The 25,477-nt window shown below is 43.2% G+C and overlaps 1 protein-coding gene across 4 annotated transcripts in view; it reads left to right on the forward strand.

Annotated features, from left to right (window-relative positions):
• Cwh43 (cell wall biogenesis 43 C-terminal homolog) overlaps nt 1–25,002 on the forward strand; it is a 47,385-nt gene extending 22,383 nt beyond the window's left edge. Inside the window, exons 10-16 of one of the 4 annotated variants that reach the window (XM_017320839.2) lie at nt 134–239; nt 1,979–2,114; nt 3,391–3,540; nt 5,791–5,935; nt 10,002–10,063; nt 12,872–13,027; nt 13,929–13,977. In XM_017320839.2, the coding sequence (XP_017176328.1) occupies nt 134–239; nt 1,979–2,114; nt 3,391–3,540; nt 5,791–5,935; nt 10,002–10,063; nt 12,872–13,027; nt 13,929–13,962 (789 nt within the window). In that variant the 3' untranslated portion in view covers nt 13,963–13,977. Of the gene's footprint in view, nt 1–133; nt 240–1,978; nt 2,115–3,390; nt 3,541–5,790; nt 5,936–10,001; nt 10,064–12,871; nt 13,028–13,928; nt 13,978–24,584 lie in introns of those variants that run through there. The other 3 variants (NM_181323.2, XR_003955627.1, XM_006503949.3) reach the window with 3 other exon arrangements.
• Nucleotides 25,003–25,477: the final 475 nt, after the last annotated feature.

The raw sequence follows: 25,477 nt of genomic DNA on the forward strand, positions 1-25,477 counted from the left end.
AATATGGATAAATGTCTATGGGATTTTCTTTGCTGAAATGTGAATTTTAATAGGAGAGAGGCAAAGAAGGCTGGGACCCCAAACTTCCATTGCTCATAGTTATACAAAAATTATCACTTCAATAATTCCTCAGGCACCAGCAACAGTGGTCTCTGCTGCCATCTGGCCTTTTAGGTTTGGATATGACAATGAAGGCTGGCCCAATCTAGAGAGGTCTGCTCAACTGCTCAAGGAGACAGGTGAGTGAGTCCTTCTGAAACTGGCTCCAGGTTCTGAGAAACCACTCTTGTTCTCTTTGTTTTCACCAAGTCCCCCGGTCTTAGTATTGCTGTGTGTGTGTTAAGTTCCTAAGGAAGCGTCACCTTGTGGTCAGGTCTATAATCTCATACCACAGCTGTCCTTTAGAGCAATCAATCCATTGATCCTGAACAGCCCATCCTACTGGGTAGCAACAGGAGATTCATCTCATGCCTTTGTTGTTAGAGATGTTTCTGCTCCTGCCATCTGGGGATCTACTGCTGGGGACTAAGAACGTAATGGACTGTAAAGCAGAAAGAGTTGAGTGTACAGTGAACATTGTTTTCAGGGGCTGGAGAGATGGCTCAGTGGTTAGGAGCACTGACTGTTCTTCCAGAGGGCCTACGTGCAATTCCCAACACTCACATGGCAGCTCACACCTGTTTGTAACTGCAGTTGCAGGGGATCTCACATCCTCACACAGGGGTGCATGCAGGAAAAACACGGATGCACATGAAAAAAAAGGAAAACAATTGTTTCTTAAAGCCCCAGGGCCAGTCTTTCTTGTCTCCGAGCCCTTGAGGAGTTCTCTTTTTATGAAGCATCCTGCAGAGTGTGAGGATCTAGGTCTGCACACTTCGTGGTGCATGCAGCATGACTGTAAAGGACTAAAGGTTCTGGCTGTTCCCCACGTGAAGGCCACCTCCTGAGAAGTGTTCTGGGGTCTTTATGAGCTCAGTGCTTTAGTCCTGATTAGAACGCTCACTCAGACCCAGCAGTCCAGAGTCTAAGAAAAGCTAATAAACTCATTTTTATACCAATACCATGGAGTTTTTTTTTTTTTTTTTTTGCCTTGAAAATGTCATTGTGGGGTTGGAGATGTGGCTTAGTGGGTAAAGCGCTTGCCCACTATAGGCAAAGCCCTGGGTTCAATTCCCACCATTGAGTAAAGCAGGCATGGTGGTGCTTCCCCGTAAACCCCAGCACTCTTGGGGTGGAGATAGGACAGCAGTTCAAGGTCATCCTTAGCTACATTAAGAGGCCAGCCTGGGATACACAAGACCCTGTCTCAAAAACATAAAAAGCTGATGGACACTATTTTATTGTTTCTGAACATAAGCTGGGAATTTGTAAACGACATGAAAATTATTAGAACTTCTGAGGAAAGTGTCAAGACTATTTAAAAAAAAAAAAAAAAACGAGCCGGGCAGTGGTGGCCCATGCCTTTAATCCCAGCACTCAGGAGGTAGAGGTAGGCAGATCTGTGAGTTCAAAGCCAGCTTGGTCTATAGAGTTAATTCCAGGGAAGCCAGGGCTACACAGAGAAACTCTGTCACAAACAATCCAACAAACAAAAGAAAACAAAACAAAAAAACAAAAAAATTAAAAAATTAAAAGTATAGAAAAAAATCCATGCTCTTCTCCTTCTTTAAAATGCCCGATGCTTTTATTAAATTCTAAGTGCCCAGCACAGATTTGAGTCATATTCTTTTGGTGACACATAAGAATGAATTATTTTGGGGTTTATGAGTGAAGGCAAGGCTCAATAATAATAGCATTCTGCTGGGCGTGGTGGTATACATCTATACTTGGGAGGAAGAAGTAGGAAAATCATGAGTTTGAGGCCAGCCCTTGCCCCAACAAAACAAAACAATAATGAAATCCATCAAGTTCTTGCTAATTGCTTTTTATATTGTGGTTTCCTTTCTGGCTGCTTTTCCGTCCCCTTTCCCCCAAACAGGTGCAGATTTTATCACCATTTTGGAGAGCGATGCTTCCAAGCCCTATATAGGGAACAACGACTTAACAATGTGGCTGGGGGAGAAGCTGGGTTTCTACACAGACTTTGGGCCAAGCACCAGGGATCACACCTGGGGGTGAGTGTAGCTTCGGAATTAATGCGAAGAAGCAGCAGTTGTGGCTTGGGCTGGGAAGTTGACATTGTCCTGTGACCATGTCTCAGTGACTCAGTGGCAGGGGAGTGCTAACACTGTGCGTAGCCATGGATTTTCACAGTGACTCCTGAGGGCTGGACATTACTGCTTCTTCATACAGATCAGTTCTTCAAGGTTGGGGTGAAGTTGTAATGTTGGGCCTGTCTAATATTTTCAGGTAACTTACATTGTAGTGTAAAAGACAAGAACACAGTTGGCCTGGCCTTTAGCGTCATTGCTCCTGCATTCAAACAATTTGACATTGAACATATTTGAAAAAGTTTAGAGCGCTCCAAAGACTGGGGCTAGAGAGATGGCTGGGCGGCTCCAGGCACTTGCTGTGCATTCACGAGGACCAGAGTTAAGATCCCACCACACATAGCAAATTCAGCGTCTCTGCAAATACCAAAACTCTAGCTCTGAGGGAGCTGACTCCCTCTTTTGGCCCCTGTGAGCACAGACAGGTGCATACCCAGTCCCCAATAAATAAGTAAGTAGATAGATAAACAAATAAATAAGTAAATAAAAGTCTGTAAAAAATAGAAAGTTTCCAAAAAGGTAAGACCTGGATTTGCCACTCATTATGAACTCTATTAGATTCAAGTAATGTATGGGCCTTAATTTAGAGGCTATAAGACAGCCTAGAAATGAGTTAATACACGCAGCTGAAGACGTGTACAGATTGTATGTAAATGTGATATGATTTTACATAGGGTGAACATCTGAACATGTGTGTTTTTGTGGGTATCCTGGAACCAGTCCTTTGCAGAGACTGAAGGACAACTAGAAACACGTTCACAAAGAAATAAACCAGATAGTCTGAGACTGTGATCCACACTATGCATGGAGAAAACAAGGGGCAGAAAGAGAGAGAGAGAGAGAGAGAGAGAGAGAGAGCTCATGGTAGTGGCCTTGGGATGTTGTTACAGTAACAGCACAAGCCAGGTGGGTTTTTCATTTTATCAATGATGCTGGTTTCACGCCTCCATGGCATTTGCCGCAACGCTTCTGGTCCTGTGATGAACACAGCAAGACAGGCTGAATAGGAAGAGGCAGTGAACCAGCGATCAGATTTCCACAGGAGTCTTCACCACACTCCTGCTCTGAGTGCCCCTCGGTGGATAGCTGCCACGTGACATGGCCTTTGAATGCACTTCCTTTGTCTCATCTTCATGACAGCCTGAGAATCAAACTGCTCTGCTTTTTCTCATTTCTACAGGATTATGGTGCTGTCTCGGTACCCGATTGTCAGATCGGAACATCACCTTCTTCCGTCGCCAGAGGGCGAGATCGCACCAGCCATAACCATGACAGTTAACGTCTCCAACAGACTGGTGGATTTTGTGGTGACACACTTTGGGAATCATGAGTGAGTTTCTTTGGATTACTTGATAGTATACAAATGCCAGGAAATACTATTAACATATATATCACTTTGATTTTTTTAAAAATGAAGTAGCCTTTTTGACTTCCTATCTCAAAACAAACAAACAAAACAAAAATCCTTAGATTATTGTCCCTGTGTTGCTGGTTGTTTGTGCATCTGGGATGCAAATGGCCATATGAGCCCATGACTGTTTCTTGGGTGGTAGTTCTTCATACATGTGTGACCATGTTTAATCTTCATGTAGTATGGGCAAAGTGCCATATTAAGGTCCTTTTCATAGATAAAGACACTAGGTGGAGAGAGGTTAGATGATGTGGACCGTCAGGGTCACACAACTAGGAAGAATTCAGAACAAATGTGCTTGGATTCAGAAGTGCTTGGATCTACATGTGAAACCAGACTATAGGAACAACAGCAGCAGCAACAACACTCCCTGTCCTTACAGAGTCATTGGCACAAATAGATGTACTGCTGGGATCCAAGGGCACTAAGTGACATTCCCTTCTTTCCACACATTTTCACAAACAATTTTGAAACAGTGTTAGCTAACAGTGGCCATCCAGCACCTGTTCTCTGCTAGCTCCTGTCTTCAAGTCTCCTTCAGATCTCTCCAGTCCTCTTGGTTCCCAGTGATCTTCCCCCATCTCGCTCTGTTCCTGTAACACTCCCCCATCTTTCTAGGAAAATGCCTCTGTTTGTCAACTACGCATGGATCTATTCCTTGCACCCACCGGTGTCTTTACAGTGCAAGGAATGGCATTTCCCAGAGTCCTTTGTCTTCTGCTTTCTAGGTGGATTTAGTCAACAAAAGGCACAAGGTTGGAAGATGACAAAAGGGAGAAGCCAGAGCATGTCTTACCCCTTTTCTGGTTTCTCTGGCAGTAGAGTCTTTTCTATGGCGGCAGCCCCTGCATTAGCCCACCCCCCTCTAGCCAGAGTTTACTTCCTACTGACTCTGTAGTGTCACTTCTGTCTGTCCGTCTTCTAGTGCTGCCAACCTCTGATTGTATCTCTGCTCCCTGATTGGCTTCTCATCACTCAAGTAACCAACTCCCTGTATTTTTTTTTTTTTCGAGACAGGGTTTCTCTGTGTAGCTCTGGCTTTCCTGGAACTCACTCTGTAGACCAGGCTGGTCTTGAAACCCACCTGCCTCTGCCTCCCGAGTGCTGGGATTAAAGGCGTGCGCCACCATGCCCAGCCCAACTCCCTGTATTAAATTCACTTTGTTTGAAGTTCCTGAGGTGCCTCTATTCTCTTGATAGGTCCTATCAAAAGCGAGGTTTTTTTCTGGATCTGTAAGTCCCTTGAAAGCTCAATGTACTTGCCTATTTTTCTGTTCATACCTACAGTAATTAGTCTACTAAAAGCCAGATACCCAGTCAGTATTTGGGCGAGAGAGCAGAGGAGACATTCAAAAAATGTTCCGTTGAAGTAAGGGTGTAGGCTACACAAGCCCAGGCTGTTCTGTGAAGGTTACATCCCTCCCTCTTATGAGTGCCCTGGATCCTTTACTTTGGTATTCATTCTTTAGCTGTGATCCTAACAACCGGATCTCACGTCACTGCCACACTTTCTTCTTTCACTGTGTGTTAAATTTACTCGGAATGTTGAGAGTACACGCAGAGCCTTTGTGTGTGTGTGTGTGTGTGTGTGTGTGTTGGCAAGCGTTCTGCCTCTGAGCCACGTCTCCGTACCTGCCATGATTTGTTAATACTGAAAAAAAGTTGAACAGATTCCGTGTTTGGAATAGAAATGTAAAGATTTGATTTATTTTTAACTATGTGTATGTGTGTCCCTGTGAGTGGGGATGTCCATGTGAGGGTGGGAGCCAGAGGAGGCCAAAAGAGTGTAACAGATGCCTTGACGGTGATGTCACAGGTGGTTGTGAGCTGGCTGACATGGATGCCTGACATGTCCAAACTCCATTTGTCTGCAAGAGCAGCGAGTACTCTTAAGTGCAAAGCTATCTCTGCAGCCCTAAGGAAGATGTTTGAATGAGACTGACTCACTGGTTTTTACAGAAAGGTTTTTCTCAGTCAAGCGTTTGTCAAGCCCAGTTTGAAGTGTGGATCTACGTCTTGTTCATTGTGAAAATTTAAACCTTTTCCCAACAGAAATAGCTCTGGTTTAGTACCCTGTTTGGGGATATTTTGAGGGAAGTTGGTTACCTGTTTTTCTTTTAATTGATTTATACATATAATTAAGAGACTCCTTTTTGCATTTTTTTTTAGAGATGACCTTGACAGGAAGCTACAGGCTATTGCAGTGTCAAAACTGCTGAAAAATTGTTCAAATCAAGTGATATTTCTGGGTTATATCACTTCAGAGCCCGGTTCCAGAGATTACATACAACTCACAAAACATGGCAACGTGAAGGTAACACAAGTTTAATATGATTTTGGATCTATAAAGTTAAATAGTTCTTTATTCCTATACACTTAAAAAATCCAACCCAAAAAGCTTTCATGTGTGTGTGCGCGCATGCGCATGTTTGTGTGTTTGTGTGTGCATTTGTGTATCTGTGTGCACTTGCCCAAATGTGTGTATGCATGTGTGTGTGTTTGTGTGCATGTGTGTGCACTTGCATGCATATATGCATGCATGTGTGTATGCTCGTGTGTTTGCATGAACAAGTACATGTGTGTATATGCATGTGTGCGTGCATGTAGGAGTGTGTGTACATGTGTATGTGTGTGCGCAGTTGGAGGTCAGAGTTTGACATCATGCGACCTCCATTATTTTTTACATTATTTCAAGACAGGGTCTCTCACTGAACGAGGAGCTCATGGAACAGACCCTGGGATCTGCTTGCATCTGCTTTCCCAGGGCTAGAATGACAAGTGTGTACTAACTGTGCCCACATCCTTATGTGTGTGCTGGGGATCTGAACCCAGGTTTGTGTGGCAAGCCCCCTTTCCAGCTGAGCAGCCCTCCCAGGACCCTGATGACTTGATGTAGCCTGTGCTTAGTCAGCACAAAAGGCGCTACATCACCCACTGCTTCAAAACAGCAGGACACACCCATCAGCTTGCTCGCTAACCTGTGCTGTGGACAGGGCTCAGTGGGGACAGCTCAGTTGTGCTCCATACGGGGCCTGTGAGCTGTTTCTTGGGTACTACAGGATTTCCAGTGCGGAAGATTCACAAGCGATGCTTTTGACTCGGGACCATCACTCCTCCTCCTGGGCTAGTTGGCTTTTTCCCTTACAGTGACTAGGTTCTGGAGTGAATAAACAAGGGGGAGAGCCTGCACTGTCCTCTAGGACTTGCCTTTCTAAAGTGGCACAGTGTCACCTCTGCTTTAATCATAACTCTTGTCACATCCACCTGAAGCATTATCAACCTCACTCTTTGTTGCAGGGAATGTCAAAGACATCTAGGATGGGTACCACAGGCTGGTGAGATGTTATTGTACTTAGAAAATGGAATCTGCCACACTGTGAAAGTTAGTTATAAGGCTGTGAGTAAAAGCTGAAATGGAGTATCAGAAAGAGAGGCGTCCAGTCACACAGGGCCTTTCCAAAGATCGAGGTCACACAGGGTCTTACAATTGACCTGGGAGTAGCATTTCCCTGTCCAGGTCTAAAACACTTCAATTCTTCAGGGTACCTTGTTGTAATCAAGCTCTGGGGAAATAATACACAAACCAAGAGACTGATCCCATGCACCAGAATACGACGCATATTAACTTATAGTGAGAACACAGTTGCCGTCTTTGATTAGGTTCAGAAGCTAGAGCTCTGTCCTTAGAACATAGCATTGGGAAGTTGACAGAGAGTGTGGTGTAATGAGGGGCTGGCAGGGGACAGAAAGTCAGATGGCAGCGGTAAGAAAGATAGAGTCGCATGGTTCTCTGTATCGAAGCCTTGGTGGAGAATCAGCCCTGATGTGACACTCACTCTGTGTTGTCTGGAACTGTTATTTCTCTAATGTGGCTCCACTCAATCAGCCCTCCACCACCATGGCCTCTGTTACTGTCCCCCTCTCCCCACATCCCACAACATAGCCTCCACTCTCCTGGTCTCCAGTTCTACGGTCCGATCATGTAAAACAGCATCCATGTTCTATTGGGGAAGATAGAGAAAGAGCTAAAGAAGAGGCCCAGGGTGAGTGCAGATTACCTCTGCACGCACACTCCAGGAAGGAGGATTCTTGTGCTTTTCATTTCTTTGGCTGGAGCTCAGCCGTATAGTCATGCTTCACTGTATAGAAGACTGCAGAAGTAGGACAATCCATCCTGATGGCTATACACAGAAGGAGCTGGATCTTTGGGAAAAGGGAAACGTCGGGGAGATGAGTTGGCCTCTGTATTCATGGACCAGGCCGAAGAACAGCCAATGTGTTCCTCAGTTTGGGTGGGATGGTGATGTTTATGACAGAGAAGACAGGAAAGAAAAACAGCATTGCAAAGAAGAGGAACTCAGATGAGTTTAAGGCATGTGTGTGGCCTAGTGGAGAGATATCCGGAGGGCAAGAGGATATAGAGATCTAGAATCCAGGAGCTTAATCAGGGTTAGAGACAGGGCATCAAGAATCCAGGCAGTCCTTTAAGCCACTGGGCAACCTTCCTTGAGTCCTTTAAGAAGTGCCAGGGGACACTGCACTCTGTTGCTCTGGGTTGTGTTATCACAGGGTACCTGGTTCTGGGTAGTCTATGAAAAAGACATTTGCCTGCCTTATTGTTTTAGAGGCTGGCATTATAAGATTAGGCAGCCCTAATCTAGTCAGGTCATCCCATTGCATCAGATGAAAGGTACTGAAAATGGCCCCAGGAAGAGAGAGGCAAGTGCAGAGGACAGCTTCATTTTCTGACAGCTGGTTCAGGCTAGCTCGATGTAACTGGCTCTGTGAGACCAGCACGAATCCCCTCTGAAGGAGCCGCTCCCTTGACTTAGCCAGTTTTGACAAGGCCCTGACCTACAGAATTTCCACGCCAAGCTTCCAACCTGTGAAGCCCTGGGGATGTGTTCAAATCACATTCAACTGATAGCTATTATGGGATGGAGAGGTGGGGGAGGGGGGGAAGAGAATGCACCCATTCTCAGGAAAGAGCCAGGAGAGTGAAAGAGAAGTCTAGGGCTTGGGATCACGGGCTTGTCAGTTCTCTGTGTGAGGAGCAGCCTCAGTCTCCAACCTGGCTTTTCGTTTGGCCCTCTGTTGGTTTCCTGTGTAATGGTTAAAAGCTGTTTTGATTGGTAATGGTCTCTAACATTGCTTTTCTACCAGGAAGTTCATTGACATACAGAGGAATTTTAATCTTATATGCTTGGATGAACAGATTTTTCTCCTTAAGAAATGAGTAATTAAATTCTCTAGTCTTAAATTTTTACAACATCGTATAAAATTCTAATGGAGTAAAACAACAGTTAAACAGATGTATAGCTGATTAGCCGTAGTATCTATAGCTGAATGACTAAATTATTATCTCTTTCCCAAGGCAAGCCGAACACTTCTTTTATTTATTTGCTTTTATAGTTATTAAACATTTAAACTTAATTTATATGATTTATTTACACTTCTTTTTGTATACAAATGGAGTAAACAACATAAATAATAACTAAGATTAACATCTAGGTACACACCATGAGGCAAATAAAAATCATAAATAGTGTGGCACATTTGTAGTAATATAAACCGTATTTTAAGTTAAATTTTAATAGTTAAAATTTAGAGGTGACAAAATGTCAAATATAAATATATTATTTATAGGCTATTTAAAAAGAAGGAAGGAGAGATTTCTTCTTTCACCTGCAAATCTCCATATTTATAGTTTTTTTTCCAGTACATTATAGAAAAATAAAATCCTTTCTCCTTCAGTGATGAAAAATGAGTCTGGTTTCAAGCCTTCAACATCAAAAGACTCTTGATTGCTCCTGAATGTGTTTCTGTCCATGATCTGATTTAGTAAACACAGAGCAAGCACCTACAAAACACCAGGCTTCAAGTGAAAGTACCAGGCAGCAGAAGATCTATTGCTGGGATTCCCTTTGCACAGAGAGGCAAGGGAGAGCAAAGGAAGAAGCCAGGCCATTTCTCATCCTTTCTCTGTGCTTTTTTAAACAAGCCACTGAAGCCCTGGGGTGCAGCTGGGGTACAGAGTCTGGGTAGGGGGACTGGGGACTGGTGTCAAGGCTCTCAGAGCTGACAGGTTTGGAGAGCTGCAGGAGGCAAGACCACAGTGCAGCTGCAGACTTACCATCATTCTGTGTTCCCAGCATCCAGTGCTGAGATGGAGAGGGGCGTAGGAACCACTCAGATAGCATCTCTAGCGTGAATGAGTTACTCAGGCATGGAGGATCCATAGGAGGGCGGTGAGGAGATAATCTCCACTCTACTTCACCTTTTTTTCTTTCTTTTCTTCTCTTTTTTGTCTTTTTTTGAACAATTCAAATTAGAGCATTGTTTTCTGTCTTTTAAGCATTCTCCTTTCTGCTCTTGCATAGGATATTGACAGCTCAGATGGAGACAGATGGTGTGAGTACATCATGTACCGGGGTCTGATCAGGTGAGCACTGGCGTTAAAAATTAAAAAAAAAAAGTCTGTGAATTCTAGACGGCAAAGCATCACGGAGGCAATTCATTTTTGCTGTTCTTTATAAAAGTTAATTTTGTTGGTTACAAGATTTAACAGTTTTGGCATTTAATAGTGTAAGAAGATAGAAGTAGCTAAGCAAAGTTAGAGGTATCATAAGGGCCTTATAAGCTATTAAACACAAAGGTGTATAACTAAGGCACAGTAAGAAAGGTACCATTGGGAGATGGCCCTTCCGGATACAGGGAAGAGGCTCTAACACAAGAGCGTTCTGGGTGATGCTAGGGAAGTGGCAGTGTGTGCAGGGGTTGGAAGGCGGATGGGGTAGCAGGTGAACACTGGGGAGGGGAGTGGATCTTGTAAGGTTCTATGGACTCTTCTTAAGGATATGGCTCTTTGAATATAAGACTCTTAAATAAATAGTGTGTATTTCACTTGAAGCCTGGTGTTTTGTAGGTGCTTGGTCTGTGTTTACTAAATCAGATCATGGACAGAAACACATTCAGGAACAATCAAGAGTCTTTTGATGTTGAAGGCTTGAAACCAGACTCATTTTTCATCACTGAAGGAGAAAGGATTTTATTTTTCTATAATGTACTGGAAAAAAAACTATAAATATGGAGATTTGCGGGTGAAAGAAGAAATCTCTCCTTCCTTCTTTTTAAATAGCCTATAAATAATATATTTATATTTGACATTTTGTCACCTCTAAATTTTAACTATTAAAATTTAACTTAAAATACAGCTTATATTACTACAAATGTGCCACACTATTTATGTAAGAGTCTTACACACTCTTCTCTTAGAATATAAGCATATGGAGACCTCATTGGCCCTTGGATGGCTCACCTGGTTCGCTCATGTACTTACTGAAGGAAGTCCAGGAGATCACTTATAAAGGTCATTCTGGTTACAGCACCAGTTCAAAGACCCTAGGAGGCCAGCCTTGGCTCTCAGATAGCTGCCGGAGAGCTAGCCTAACTAGTGGCTCATTGTTTCCAAAGAGCGATGGTGGAAGAGCATGCTACTTCATAAATCATTTCATATCTATGATCGAGAACACTGTTTCTATTTCATTCTGCATTCAAGTATTTGTTAGTCACAGGATATCAGAATTCTAGAGAACAAGCTTTGGTGGTAGATTGAAATAGGTATAGCAGTGCCAAGTTGCACAAAATGACTAGCCATCAAGACTCAGCATTATTTATGATAGCTGGTACTTCTCTGTGGGTATGTGTGCCTGCAGGCACGCTTGCATGCCTGTGTGCATGCGTTACGGCTTATCCATTGCTCTGCCCTGGTTGCCCCGGCAAAATAATACAGAATGAGTAGGTGGTTTAAATAAAAGACAGGTATATTCTCAAAGGTCTAGAAACAGGTTAAAATTTCAGTCTTAGAGATTCAGGAAATAAACAGCCCAGATTTGCCGAAAAGGTCTCTGGGAACAGTGCTTTGGAATGACCCAGAGCTGTAGCGCATGAGCTTAACCCAAAGCCTTAACTGTGACAGCTCAGATTAACTATCTGACAGGGGCTCAGCTCTCGTGTCCCTCTCTTTGTCGTGGGAAGGTGGGCTACCTCCACCCACCCTCAATCTTTGTTTCTGTTTCTCTCTTGAAGCCCCCCACTTTGGCTGAAGCCCCCCTTTCTTTTACTTTCCCCCTTTCTTTTACTTTTACACTCCCACCTTTCCATGGTGTGTACGCAGCATCCACGACAGACCTCTGCCTCACCCATCTGATGGATTCCCACTCCCTTTTGGATAGGAGTCCGTGTCCTCACAGGTGTGTTTGAGAAAGAGTTTGGTCATCTGCTTCCCCTCTATCCCAAGTCCATTGCCTTTCTTTCTTCAGTCCTGGTTGATTCCCCAAACCCCATACACATGTCTATTTCTGAGCCAGTGCCTTTTTTTAGCCCTTCCAGTAGGTTGGACTCTTTACTTCCTGTCCTTTCCCACGGGACATATCTACCAACGCCCGATAGATTTTTTGCATACACACTTGTTTAATTTGTCCTCCAACTAGAGCAAATGGTCTCTGGGAGCAAGGACTTCATCTTATCTCCGACACGCCCCCCCCCCCCAACCAGAAAACATTGCCATGGCAACTTCATCAAACCCCTAAGCGACTGAAAACGATGCAAATGCCCTTTTTGGGAGAGGCAGGATGTAAATGAATGGAAATGAAGTTCTTGCGACTGTGGTCCATCCATTTTGCTGTCTGAGGACTCCACGAAGAACTCTTTGGACAGTGTCTGTGAAGTGTCTTGACTTTTCCAGAGAGCTGGAAGCCAAACAGGATGTGGACATTTCTTTTTCTCCAGACATATAAAATCTTTGATTTTAGACTAGGAAATGTGCCTAGAAATATGCACGAGGTATTTGGATTTTGAAAAGGAAAAGAAAAAAAAAATGTAAGCATGCACACTTGTCAGTCTGAAGAAATCCTGTTATTAACTCAAAGTGTAATTATATGGGAAGCAGTTTGTGTAGACGGAGCATTCATCTGAGGAAAAGGGTAAAGTGAGGGTGCTACGTGGAGTTAATTAAAACTATGTCCATATTCCTCACTTACCATGTTATGAAAACAGTATTTCTGTAATATTTAGGGTAATAAATCAAGTTAATTCTAATCACGATACTTAGAGTCAAGTTAGAAATGAGAAACTAGCTTAATTCGGAAGGTGCTAGCCATTAGCGTTCTCTGGGTTTTGGTTGGGCCTTTGCTCATTAGAGTATTTTTATAATGAGATGTGTCAGAAACCATTTCTAATTCTGCTGCAGGTTGGGCTATGCAAGAATCTCTCATGCAGAACTGAGTGACTCTGAGATTCAGATGGCCAAATTCAGGATCCCGGATGATCCCGCCAATTACAGAGACAACCAGAAAGTCGTCATAGACCACCGAGGAGTTCCCAAGAACATTCACTTCAACCCCAGGTGAGTGGGCGCCTGAGTGAGTGCCTGTCTCCTGGAGACAGCAGATACAAGCTACCACATGGCCTCACAGAGCCCAGGTATTTCCTCATACGTGCTCAAGATTGTGGTAGATTCTAGAGGCTCATTTCAAGTGAAGGAAGCCATGGTAAAGATGATAACCCATGGGTTGAAGTTATGATTTTGGCTTTCTGTAATGAAATGTATTGTAGCCCTAGCCCCAGGGAAAACATCCCATTGTTTCATTATTACAAATAACTACCACTGCCACTGTCATCATTGCCACCATCGTCACAACTGCTACCACCACTAACATCATCATCACCATCATCATCAGCAGCAGCAGCAGCATCACCACCGCCGCCGCCACCGCCACCATCATTAACATGACCATGACAGTGAATATTTTGAGTGCTCCCATATCCCAGTTCTGTTCTAGCTTCTTTATGTGTTACTTCAGTTTAACTCACTGGGTTGTTAACTGCGCTTACCGATATTTTATTGAGGAGGACGTTCAGGCTGAGGAATAACTGTGGCATTAGGCTTAAGTGACTAGTCAGTGACAGAGCTGTTGAGGAGGAAGGGAGCCCATTAGCACCACGGGGTGGCTGTGATTTCTTGCTGGGTGAACCTTCCATTCAGCCTGAGAGCATTTGAAAATGGCACGGCTGAGTCTTCTCCCAAATCAACTCCCTGGGACTCCCCTTGACAAGGCATGGTTTGAACGGGCAGTTCACTCAGAGGAGGCAGTGAAGTGTGGGCGGTTCCCTCACAAGGCAGGTGTCTTGCCGGGGAAACAGCTATTGAATTTCACTTCGCTTAGTTTTTAATAGTGGTTATCTAAGACATCTGTTTGTAGCCAAGCATATGATTTGAAGCATGCGGTTTTTTTTCTCCGCCACAGCGGAAGGTGGGACAGGACTTCCGTGCCAAGCTGAGCGAGACCTAGACATTATTATCACTGGACATTTCTAGGTTAGTAGCTCATAGCTGCAACAGTTGTCACTTTCTCAGGGACAAAACTACACTTCATTAGTTTCCTTCTTTGTACCTCCTGAGGACAAGTGTACCAGAGTGTAGTGATTAATGCAAGGAGGAAAGACCCAGCCCAGCCTTGTTGCTGTGTTTCTCGTCTGCAGGGTATACATGTGATGGTGGGGTCAGCCTCTGTGTTCTTGCCGGAGAAAAGAGGGGAATGAAAATCATTAGCCCGATCACCCCCACGAACATGTATCATGTTCAGATGATGTCAGGTCTATGTTAGAGTTTCTATTTCTGTGATGAGACCCATGATCAAAAGCAAGTAGGGGAGGAAAGGTTTTATTTGACTTACACTTCCACAGCACTGTTCATCATCAGAGGAACTCAAGGCAGAGCAGGAACTGGGAAGCAGGAGCTGGTGCAGAGGCCATGGAGGGGTGCTGCTTACTGGCTTGCTCTCTGTGGCTTATTAAGCTCCCTCCCTCCCTCCCTCCCTCCCTCCCTCCCTTTCCTTCCCTTCCCTTCCCTTCCCTTCCCTTCCCTTCCCTTCCCTTCCCTTCCCTTCCTTCCTTGGTTCTTTGTGAGTTTCACATCATGTATCCTAGTCCCTCATCCCCCTGTCCTCTCATATCTTCTCTTTGCCTTTGCAATCTCCACATCAAAATAATATACACACACACACACCACCACCACCACCATCACCACCATCACCACCACCACCACCATCACCACCACCACCACCACCACCACCACCAACAACAACAACAACAATAAAACAAAGCATAGAAAACACCTGATCGTGGAAGCTGTAGTATGTCACGGTGTCCCCACAGTATACCCCTCTGTCCACACATCTTCCCTTGTAAATGTTCATTGCAATGAGTCATTGGTCTGGTTAGAGATATCTGTCTTTTGTGACACCATCAATATTGGACCCTCCTACCAGGCTTCCTCCTGGTTATCCTGTTCTTGCCCTGTGTCATGGAGATCCTGCAGTTTTGGATTAGCAGGACTGGCCCTTTCACGCAGCCTGACTGTTCAAAAATGATACAGATTTTGGGGTGGGCCAACGCAGAGCCCTGGATCGGGCCTAGGTGTTTTTGAGCTGGTTAGCGTGTTGGCTCTCCCTTATCTGCACCACTACCAGGGTGAGCTTTTCAGCATTGCTCCAGCTAGGCCACCCAATGCTGCCCTCCTGCTCTTGGGGCTAGCTCACTCACACCTCCAGAACCAGCTCTACTGTGCTGCCCAGTCAAGGCATGGGAGCCACTCTCCCAAGTGCTGCAGCCTGTGAGGGGCTTCTGCTCTTACAACTCCTTACAGCTCTCAGACTCTCGGGGCTCCCTCACCCGTGCCTTTGCTATCAGAGCCAGCTCTACTGTGTTGCCAAGGTGAGGTACAGGCCCTGTTCTCCAACTGCAGCTAGAGAAGGAGCAGGGCTAGCTCTTCTGTTCTCAAGTCCTTTGGGAGTCCAGCTTTCCCATGCTCTCACCCCCAAGGCTAGCTCACCTGCGCCCCATCTACCAGGGCCAACACTGCTGTGCTGCCCAGGAGAGATGCAGGGCCCACTCCCCTGTGTGCTGCAGCCAGAAAAGGGCAGGGCCATCTCACCTGCACTCATGACCCCAGGGCCATCTCTCCTAACTGCTGCAGGTGACGAGAGGCAAGTCTGCTTTCTTATAGAACCCAGGGCCACCAGTCCAGCAGTGACCCCCACTACAATGGGCTAGGCCTTCCCACTTGAATCACTAATTAAGAAAATGCCCTAAAGGCTTGCTTGCAACCCAACCTCTTGGAAGCATTTTCTTAATTTAGAATCCCATCTCTCAAGTGACTCTAGTTCATACCAAGTTGACATAAAACTAGGCAGCAGAGAGACCATCTTTTTGCTGAATGAGATGACTTCTTTTCTTTTTTTTTTCATTATTTCATGGACCATTTTTATGGTATGTTTTCATTGAAATTCAGAGCATATAATTTTAATTTCACAATTTATTCAATGGTTATTTGAGAATTTTATTTTACAGATAGATAACTTTTAGTAATAATTGATTATGCTGAGTTATTCATTTAAATTCCATTACCTTATAAAATGTAGCTTCTAAAATAATAACTTTGAAATTTCTAAAGAAGTACAAAATCTAAATATTGACAATTTTCTTTTTTTTTAATTTTTTATTAGGTATTTAGCTCATTTACATTTCCAATGCTATACCAAAAGTCCCCCATACCCACCCACCCCCACTCCCCTACCCACCCACTCTCCCTTTTTGGCCCTGGCGTTCCCCTGTACTGGGGCATATAAAGTTTGCGTGTCCAATGGGCCTCTCTTTCCAGTGATGGCCGACTAGGCCATCTTTTGATACATATGCAGCTAGAGTCAAGAGCTCCGGGGTACTGGTTAGTTCATAATGTTGTTCTGCCTATAGGGTTGCAGATCCCTTTAGCTCCTTGGGTTCTTTCTCTAGCTCCTCCATTGGGAGCCCTGTGATCCATCCATTAGCTGACTGTGAGCATCCACTTCTGTGTTTGCTAGGCCCCGGCATAGTCTCACAAGAGACAGCTACATCTGGGTCCTTTCGATAAAATCTTGCTAGTGTATGCAATGGTGTCAGCGTTTGGATGCTGATTATGGGGTGGATCCCTGGATATGGCAGTCTCTACATGGTCCATCCTTTCATCTCAGCTCCAAACTTTGTCTCTGTAACTCCTTCCAAGGGTGTTTTGTTCCCACTTCTAAGGAGGGGCATAGTGTCCACCCTTCAGTCTTCATTTTTCTTGAGTTTCATGTGTTTAGGAAATTGTATCTTATATCTTGGGTATCCTAGGTTTTGGGCTAATATCCACTTATCAGTGAGTACATATTGTGTGAGTTCCTTTGTGAATGTGTTACCTCACTGAGGATGATGCCCTCCAGGTCCATCCATTTGGCTAGGAATTTCATAAATTCATTCTTTTTAATAGCTGAGTAGTACTCCATTGTGTAGATGTACCACATTTTCTGTATCCATTCCTCTGTTGAGGGGCATCTGGGTTCTTTCCAGCTTCTGGCTATTATAAATAAGGCTGCTATGAACATAGTGGAGCATGTGTCCTTCTTACCAGTTGGGGCATCTTCTGGATATATGCCCAGGAGAGGTATTGCTGGATCCTCCGGTAGTACTATGTCCAATTTCCTGAGGAACTGCCAGACTGATTTCCAGAGTGGTTGTACAAGCCTGCAATCCCACCAACAATGGAGGAGTGTTCCTCTTTCTCCACATCCACGCCAGCATCTGCTGTCACCTGAATTTTTTATCTTAGCCATTCTGACTGGTGTGAGGTGGAATCTCAGGGTTGTTTTGATTTGCATTTCCCTGATGATTAAGGATGTTGAACATTTTTTCAGGTGCTTCTCTGCCATTCGGTATTCCTCAGGTGAGAATTCTTTGTTCAGTTCTGAGCCCCATTTTTTAATGGGGTTATTTGATTTTCTGAAGTCCACCTTCTTGAGTTCTTTATATATGTTGGATATTAGTCCCCTATCTGATTTAGGATAGGTAAAGATCCTTTCCCAATCTGTTGGTGGTCTTTTTGTCTTATTGACGGTGTCTTTTGCCTTGCAGAAACTTTGGAGTTTCATTAGGTCCCATTTGTCAATTCTCGATCTTACAGCACAAGCCATTGCTGTTCTGTTCAGGAATTTTTCCCCTGTGCCCATATCTTCAAGGCTTTTCCCCACTTTCTCCTCTATAAGTTTCAGTGTCTCTGGTTTTAAGTGAAGTTCCTTGATCTACTTAGATTTGACCTTAGTACAAGGAGATAAGTATGGATCGATTCGCATTCTTCTACATGATAACAACCAGTTGTGCCAGCACCAATTGTTGAAAATGCTGTCTTTCTTCCACTGGATGGTTTTAGCTCCCTTGTCGAAGATCAAGTGACCATAGGTGTGTGGGTTCATTTCTGGGTCTTCAATTCTATTCCATTGGTCTACTTGTCTGTCTCTATACCAGTACCATGCAGTTTTTATCACAATTGCTCTGTAGTAAAGCTTTAGGTCAGGCATGGTGATTCCACCAGAGGTTCTTTTATCCTTGAGAAGAGTTTTTGCTATCCTAGGTTTTTTGTTATTCCAGATGAATTTGCAAATTGCTCCTTCTAATTCGTTGAAGAATTGAGTTGGAATTTTGATGGGGATTGCATTGAATCTGTAGATTGCTTTTGGCAAGATAGCCATTTTTACAATGTTGATCCTGCCAATCCATGAGCATGGGAGATCCTTCCATCTTCTGAGATCTTCTTTAATTTCTTTCTTCAGAGACTTGAAGTTTTTATCATACAGATCTTTCACTTCCTTAGTTAGAGTCACGCCAAGATATTTTATATTATTTGTGACTATTGAGAAGGGTGTTGTTTCCCTAATTTCTTTCTCAGCCTGTTTATTCTTTGTATAGAGAAAGGCCATTGACTTGTTTGAGTTTATTTTATATCCAGCTACTTCACCGAAGCTGTTTATCAGGTTTAGGAGTTCTCTGGTGGAATTTTTAGGGTCACTTATATATACTATCATATCATCTGCAAAAAGTGATATTTTGACTTCCTCTTTTCCCATTTGTATCCCCCTGATCTCCTTTTGTTGTCGAATTGCTCTGGCTAGTACTTCAAGTACTATGTTGAAAAGGTAGGGAGAAAGTGGGCAGCCTTGTCTAGTCCCTGATTTTAGTGGGATTGCTTCCAGCTTCTCTCCATTTACTTTGATGTTGGCTACTGGTTTGCTGTAGATTGCTTTTATCATGTTTAGGTATGGGCCTTGAATTCCCAATCTTTCCAGAACTTTTATCATGAATGGGTGTTGAATCTTGTCAAATGCTTTTTCTGCATCTAACGAGATGATCATGTGGTTTTTGTCTTTGAGTTTGTTTATATAATGGATTACATTGATGGATTTTCGTATATTAAACCATCCCTGCATCCCTGGAATAAAACCTACTTGGTCAGGATGGATGATTGCTTTAATGTGTTCTTGGATTCGGTTAGCGAGAATTTTATTGAGGATTTTTGCATCGATATTCATAAGAGAAATTGGTCTGAAGTTCTCTATCTTTGTTGGATCTTTCTGTGGTTTAGGTATCAGAGTAATAGTGGCTTCATAAAATGAGTTGGGTAGAGTACCTTCTACTTCTATCTTGTGAAAAAGTTTGTGCAGAACTGGAATTAGATCTTCTTTGAAGGTCTGATAGAACTCTGCACTAAACCCGTCTGGTCCTGGGCTTTTTTTGGTTGGGAGACTATTTATAACTGCTTCTATTTCTTTAGGGGATATGGGACTGTTTAGAAGATCAACTTGATCCCGATTCAACTTTGGTACCTGGTATCTGTCCAGAAATTTGTCCATTTCGTCCAGGTTTTCCAGTTTTGTTGAGTATAGCCTTTTGTAGAAGGATCTGATGGTGTTTTGGATTTCTTCAGGATCTGTTGTTATGTCTCCCTTTGAGATGACTTCTTAAACGGATAAGAAAACTTTTGGGGAGAAGAGATTTTTTTCTTTCTTTATTCTTCATATACCATGAGTATGGCAAAAGCCCCCCAAAAACTATTTTTAGTGAACCACAACTGCAGATTGAGCCAAGACAGCTGTGACTGAGCGAATCTGTTTTCTTGTTCTGTTACAAGAGTGATGAAGGTGTTAGGGAAGGCCTGCTCACAACACTTAAGACTTACTCTCTTGGCATCATTAACTTCAGTCACACCACCTAAGAGCAGATTACTCACCCTGTACAATTGAAATCACATCCTTTGACCTGTTGTCTCCTGCCAGGCAGCCTTAGGCAAACTCTGTTACTCTGCTCACTGCTTCTGCAAGGATAACTTTTAAAAAGCTCTACTTGAGATCTCTCTCTCTCTCTCTCTCTCTCTCTCTCTCTCTCTCTCTCTCTCTCTCTCTCTCTCTTTCTTTCTTTCTCTCTCTCTCTCTTTCTTTTCTCTCTCTTTCTTTCTTTCTTTCTTTCTTTCTTTCTTTCTTTCTTTCTTTCTTTCTTTCTTTCCTTCCTTCCTTCCTTCCTTCCTTCCTTCCTTTCTTTTTCTTTTTTCTTTTTTTAATTTTTCTTTGAAATAGGGTCCACACTATGTAGCTCAGGCTGACCTTGAACTTGGTATCTAATCCGGGCTGGTTTTGAACTGGCTCAAGTCTCCTGCTTCGGTTTCCCAGGTGGTGAGATGATGCTGAGCGCCATGTGTCTGATTAGTTCACTGGTCCTAGTGCCTCTAGGTTTATCCGTGTTGCAGCAGAAGACAGCAGTTCCTTTGTTTCGAGGGCTGAAGTATGTGTGGACCCAGGTCAGCCTTGGGTGTGTCGTTCCTAATTCCTCAGGAGCTGTCCTTGTTTTTAATATATTTTGTCACTAGCCTAAAGTTCACTAGGCTAAATAAGCTGGACCAGCACTCTTTTCCCATCTGCCTGTTTCTGCCTCTCCAGCACCCAGATGGCAAGAGCAGGCCACCACATGGGGCTATTTTTTTTTCCAATTTTTTTATTAAGTATTTTCTTCATTTACACTTCAAATGCTATCCCAAAAGTCCCCTATACCCTCCCCCCTGCCCTACTCCCCTCCCCACCCACTCCCACTTCTTGGCCCTGGTGTTCCCCTGTACTGGGGCATATAAAGTTTGCAAGACCAAGGGGCCTCTCTTCCCAATGATGGCCATCTTCTGCTACATATGCAGCTAGAGACACGAGCTCTGGGGGTACTGATTAGTTCATATTGTTGTTACACTTATAGGGTTGCAGACCCCTTCAGCTCCTTGGGGGCCCTGTGTTCCATCCAAGAGCTGACTGTGAGCATCCATTTCTGTGTTTGCCAGACACTGGCATAACCTCACAAGAGACAGCTATATCAGGGTCCTTTCAGCAAAATCTTGCTAGTGTATGCAATGGTGTCTGCGTTTGGTGGCTGATTATGGGATGGATTCCCGGGTGCGGCAGTCTCTGGATGGTCCATCCTTTCGTCTCAGCTCCAAACTTTGTCTCTGTAACTCCTTCCATGGGTGTTTTATTCCCAATTCTAAGAAGGAGCAAAGTGCCCACACTTTGGTCTTCGTTCTTCTTGAGTTTCATGTGTTTTGCAAATTGTGTCTTGGGTATTCTAAGTTTCTGGGCTAATATCCACATTGGACTTTTAAAGTGAGGATCACACTCAGATCTCCATGATACCCAATAAGCATTTTACTGACTGAGCTAAACCCTAGACTTCTTTTAAATCCAACTTTTAAGTTAGCATACAGGGTGATGGGTTTCATTATGGTGTTTAAAAACATATATATCATTATATTCTATTTATTCTTATCCTCACTGCTATCCTCCAACTCTCCTTCCCCCAGACAGATATTCTGTCACATGTATTCATTACATTCTCTTCCGTACCTCCTCAACCTCCCTACATCTCTTCCTCCCCTTTATAACTTGCTCCCCTTTATAACTTTTGTCATACACATGCACACACACACACACACACATACAGATGCACATAATATATGCATGCACAGGAACACGCAAGAGCACACTCAGATGAACACACATACACATACATGTGTAGATACACTCGCATGCACACACATAGAGATGCACATGGCACGTGCACACCCACAAACATGCATACACACACAGATGAACACGCACACACATACATGGACACACACACACATGCACATTTCAATCTGTATTTCACACATTAAACATGAAGTATCTGTTTTGTTTTTTTTTTTCTTTCTGCATCTGGCTTATTTGATTTCCTGTTGTATCTATTTTCTGAAGACATGATTTCAGTTTTTCTCTGTGACTGAGTAGAATTCCATTGTGTGTATATACCACATTTTAAAATCTGCTCACAGGTTAATAGACACTGAGGGAGGTTCCATTTGCTAGCTATTGTGAACAGAGAGGTGATATACATGTATTCTAGGGATTCTGTGGGATGCCTGTTTATAGTCTTTTGGGTATGTGCCCAGGATACTAGCTATAGATGGGTCCCATGGTGGTTCCAGTTTTAGCTTTTGAAAGCCTCCACACTGACTTCCACAGTGGCTCTACACATTTGCATCCCCTCCAGCAGAGCAGAAGCATCCTTCTTTATCCACATCCTCCCTGGCATTTACTGCCATGTACATTCCTGACAGTAGTCATTCTGCCTGGGGTAAGATGGAATCTCCAGGCAGTTTTAATTTTCGTTTCCCATATGATTAAGGGTACTGAAGACTTTTTCAAATATTGTATTGACTTTCTGTGTTCCTTCTTTGGAGAAGCACCTATTCACTTAATTAGCTCAATTAATTAGTTGGATGATTTTTGATATTTATTTTATGTTGTTCTTCCATGTATTCTAGACATTGATTACCTGACTGATGAATCAGTAGTTGGCATAGTTTTTTTTTTTTTTTTCCAAATTCTGGAGGTTTTCACTGTACCCTGGCAATGGTTTCATTTGCTTCACAGAACTGTCAGGGTTTTTTGCAATGCCACTAGCCAGTTCTGGTTATTTTCTGTACTGCTGAGTCTTAGGAAGTCCCTCTCCCTGCCTGTACCTTCAAGTGCTTTACTTACGTTTTCCTCTAGAAGATTCAAAGTTTCAGACTTTGGTCTCCAGTTGATTCTGAGTTGCTTCTGGCACAGAGGGAGGCCCTAGTTTCATCCATCCACAGATGGATGCTCAGTTTCTCTGGATCACTTGTCTAAGAAACCATCTTTCAGCAACCAGTATGTGCTTTCCCTTGAGTTTTTGATCTTAGCCATTCTGATGGGTGTGAGGTGGAATCTCAGAGTTGTCTTAATTTGCATTCCCCTGATGACTAAGGACATTGAACATTTCTTTAAGTATTCTTCTCAGCTATTAGAGATTTCTCTCTTGAGAATTCTATTTAGCTCTGTACACCATTTTTTAAATTGGTATTTGGGCTGTTGGTGTCTAACTTCTTGAGTTCTTCTTAAATTTTAGATATTAGTCCTCTGTCAGATGTAGGGATGGTGAAGATCTTTTCTTAATCTGTGGGCTGTCATTTTGTTTTATTGATGGTGTCCTTTGTCTTACAGAAGCTTTTCAGTTTCATGAGGTCTCATTTTTTAATTGTTTATCTTAGAGCCTGAGCCATGGGTGTTGTGCTGAGGAATTTGTCTCCTGTACCAATGAGTTCAAGGCCATTTCCTTTCTTTTCTAACAGATTTAGTGTATCTGGTTTTATGTTGAGTTATGTTCAGTTCTTTGATCCACTGGCACTTGAATTTTCTGCAGAACCATAAATATGGATCTATTTGCATTCTTCTACATGCAAACGTCCAGTTAGGCCAGCATTATTTGTTGAAGATGCCTTCTTTTTTTTCCATTGTGTGCTTTTGGCTTCTTTGTCAAAAATTAAGTGTCCATAGGTGTGTGGGTTTATTTCTGTGACTTCAATTCCATACAATTGACCAACATGTCCGTTTCTATAACAGTATCATGGGGTTTTTAATCACGATTACTCTGTAGTACAGCTTGGTCTGTGAAACTTGTTGAAAATTCAGTGACTGAAGCTGTGTGGACTGATAACTGGATCTTCTGTTCTATTCCACTAGTTGACATGTCTGTTTCTGTGCCAATACTAAGTAGTTTCTGGGGGCAGCAAAAAGGATGTATTGATTTTATGTTATGTGCAAGTGATTTGCCTGCATATATGAATGTGAACCACATGCGTGTTTGTTGCCTACAGAAGTCAGGTGAGGGTACAGGGTTCTTTGGAACTGGAGTTAGGACAGCTGTAAGGCATCATGTGGGTACCGAAAATGGAACTCAGGTCCTCTGTAAGAGCAACAAGTGTTCTCAGCTACATAGTACCTCTCCCAGTCACCATAGGCTATCAAATAAAAAGTCCAGTGCCAAGTATGTGTTATATCCCTTTGAGTTGTTGGTCAGTAGAGTCCCAAAGAGCACCCTACACCAAACATTATAGGCTCCCACCATTGCCTTCATAATCTGATGGTAAGGTGTTTTTGCTGAAGATACCACACACCTGAGTCATGGGACACGTTAGTGACCCAGGAGCTTCATCCCTGTGACAAGCTTTCGCTGTGCCAGAGGGTCTATTTATATTACAAAAGAAGAAAGGTCCTCAAGAGTCTTACACGCCTGTGAACACTGTGAGCTGTGACAATGACTGGCCTGACAAGCTAAGGCCATTCAGCTCACATATGTAGTGTATTGTGCATCTGTTAATAAACCATGAGGTGATGTACACGTCTTTCTAGTACTTTTATCATGCCCTGGAATTCTCTAACTTGTGTGAAGGTATTTTTGTATGTGGATGGTTGTTTAAAGCAATGCTTCTGTGAGGGCATGAGCATTGGAAAGCCTCACTTTGTCACCTCACTGACCTCACACTTGGGCATATTTATATACCATGCAATAATACCAATCTAGTAAATGTAAGAAAAAAGTATAAAGTGATCTATCTATCGTTACACACACACACTTACACACTTACACACACACACACACTTACACACACACACACACACACACACCTCTATCCTGTGACATTTTCCCATGTCAGTTTTTTCTTTTTTTCTTTTTAGATTTGGCTCCTACAAAGAAGGACACAATTATGAGAACACCCATCATTTTCACATGAATACACCCAAATACTTCGTTTGAACCCTTTTAGACAAAATGTCACGGGGAAGCCAAAAGAAGAGTTTAATGAAAATGGAAGAGTACATGGGAAGAACTTCAGAAGTTAAATAAAAAAAGAGAGAATGAGAAAAGTGACATCCGGCAATGAGAATCCCATCAATTCATAAGCTATGTTGTTTAATAAAGGCATCTCTCTACCTTACTTTTGTTTTAAAAAAAATCGTGTGATAATATAGGAAAATTAAGCTCAGGCCTGGAGCCAGAGCTCGGTGTAAAGGGCTTGCCTTGTGTGCATGGGGCCCTAGTTTCAGTGCTCAGCACTGCCATAAATAAAGTGAGCAGGACGCAGGAAAAAAGAAACCACTGACTTGTGATTATTTTAATGACACGGACTGGGGAAGATGGCTCAGTGGGTGAGTAACTTGCTGCGCAAGCATCAAGGCCTTCTCTTGAGTTTGGATCACCAGCTCCTCTGTAAAATCCCGGTTGTGGCAGCATTCCTCCATAACTCCAGTGGTGGGAAGTAATAGAGAGAGAGGGGGGCTCTGGGGGCTCAGTAACCAGCTAATCTAGCCAGTGACTGAGTGCCAGGCTCAGTGACAGACTTGTCTGGGAAAATACAGTGGAGAGTGATAGGAGGAAAACACCCTGATGTTAATGTCTGGTTTCTACATGTACAGAATGCGTGTGTGTGTGTGTGTGTGTGTGTGTGTGTGTGTGTGTGCGCACACACACACACACACACACACACACACACACACATGCACACATCTTACTGGTACAGATAAAATAATTTTATTTCTATTAATAATCTTAGGGAAAGACAATATCAATG

This window comes from Mus musculus, chromosome 5, assembly GCF_000001635.26.
Source record: "Mus musculus strain C57BL/6J chromosome 5, GRCm38.p6 C57BL/6J".
Classification (NCBI taxonomy): domain Eukaryota; kingdom Metazoa; phylum Chordata; class Mammalia; order Rodentia; family Muridae; genus Mus; species Mus musculus.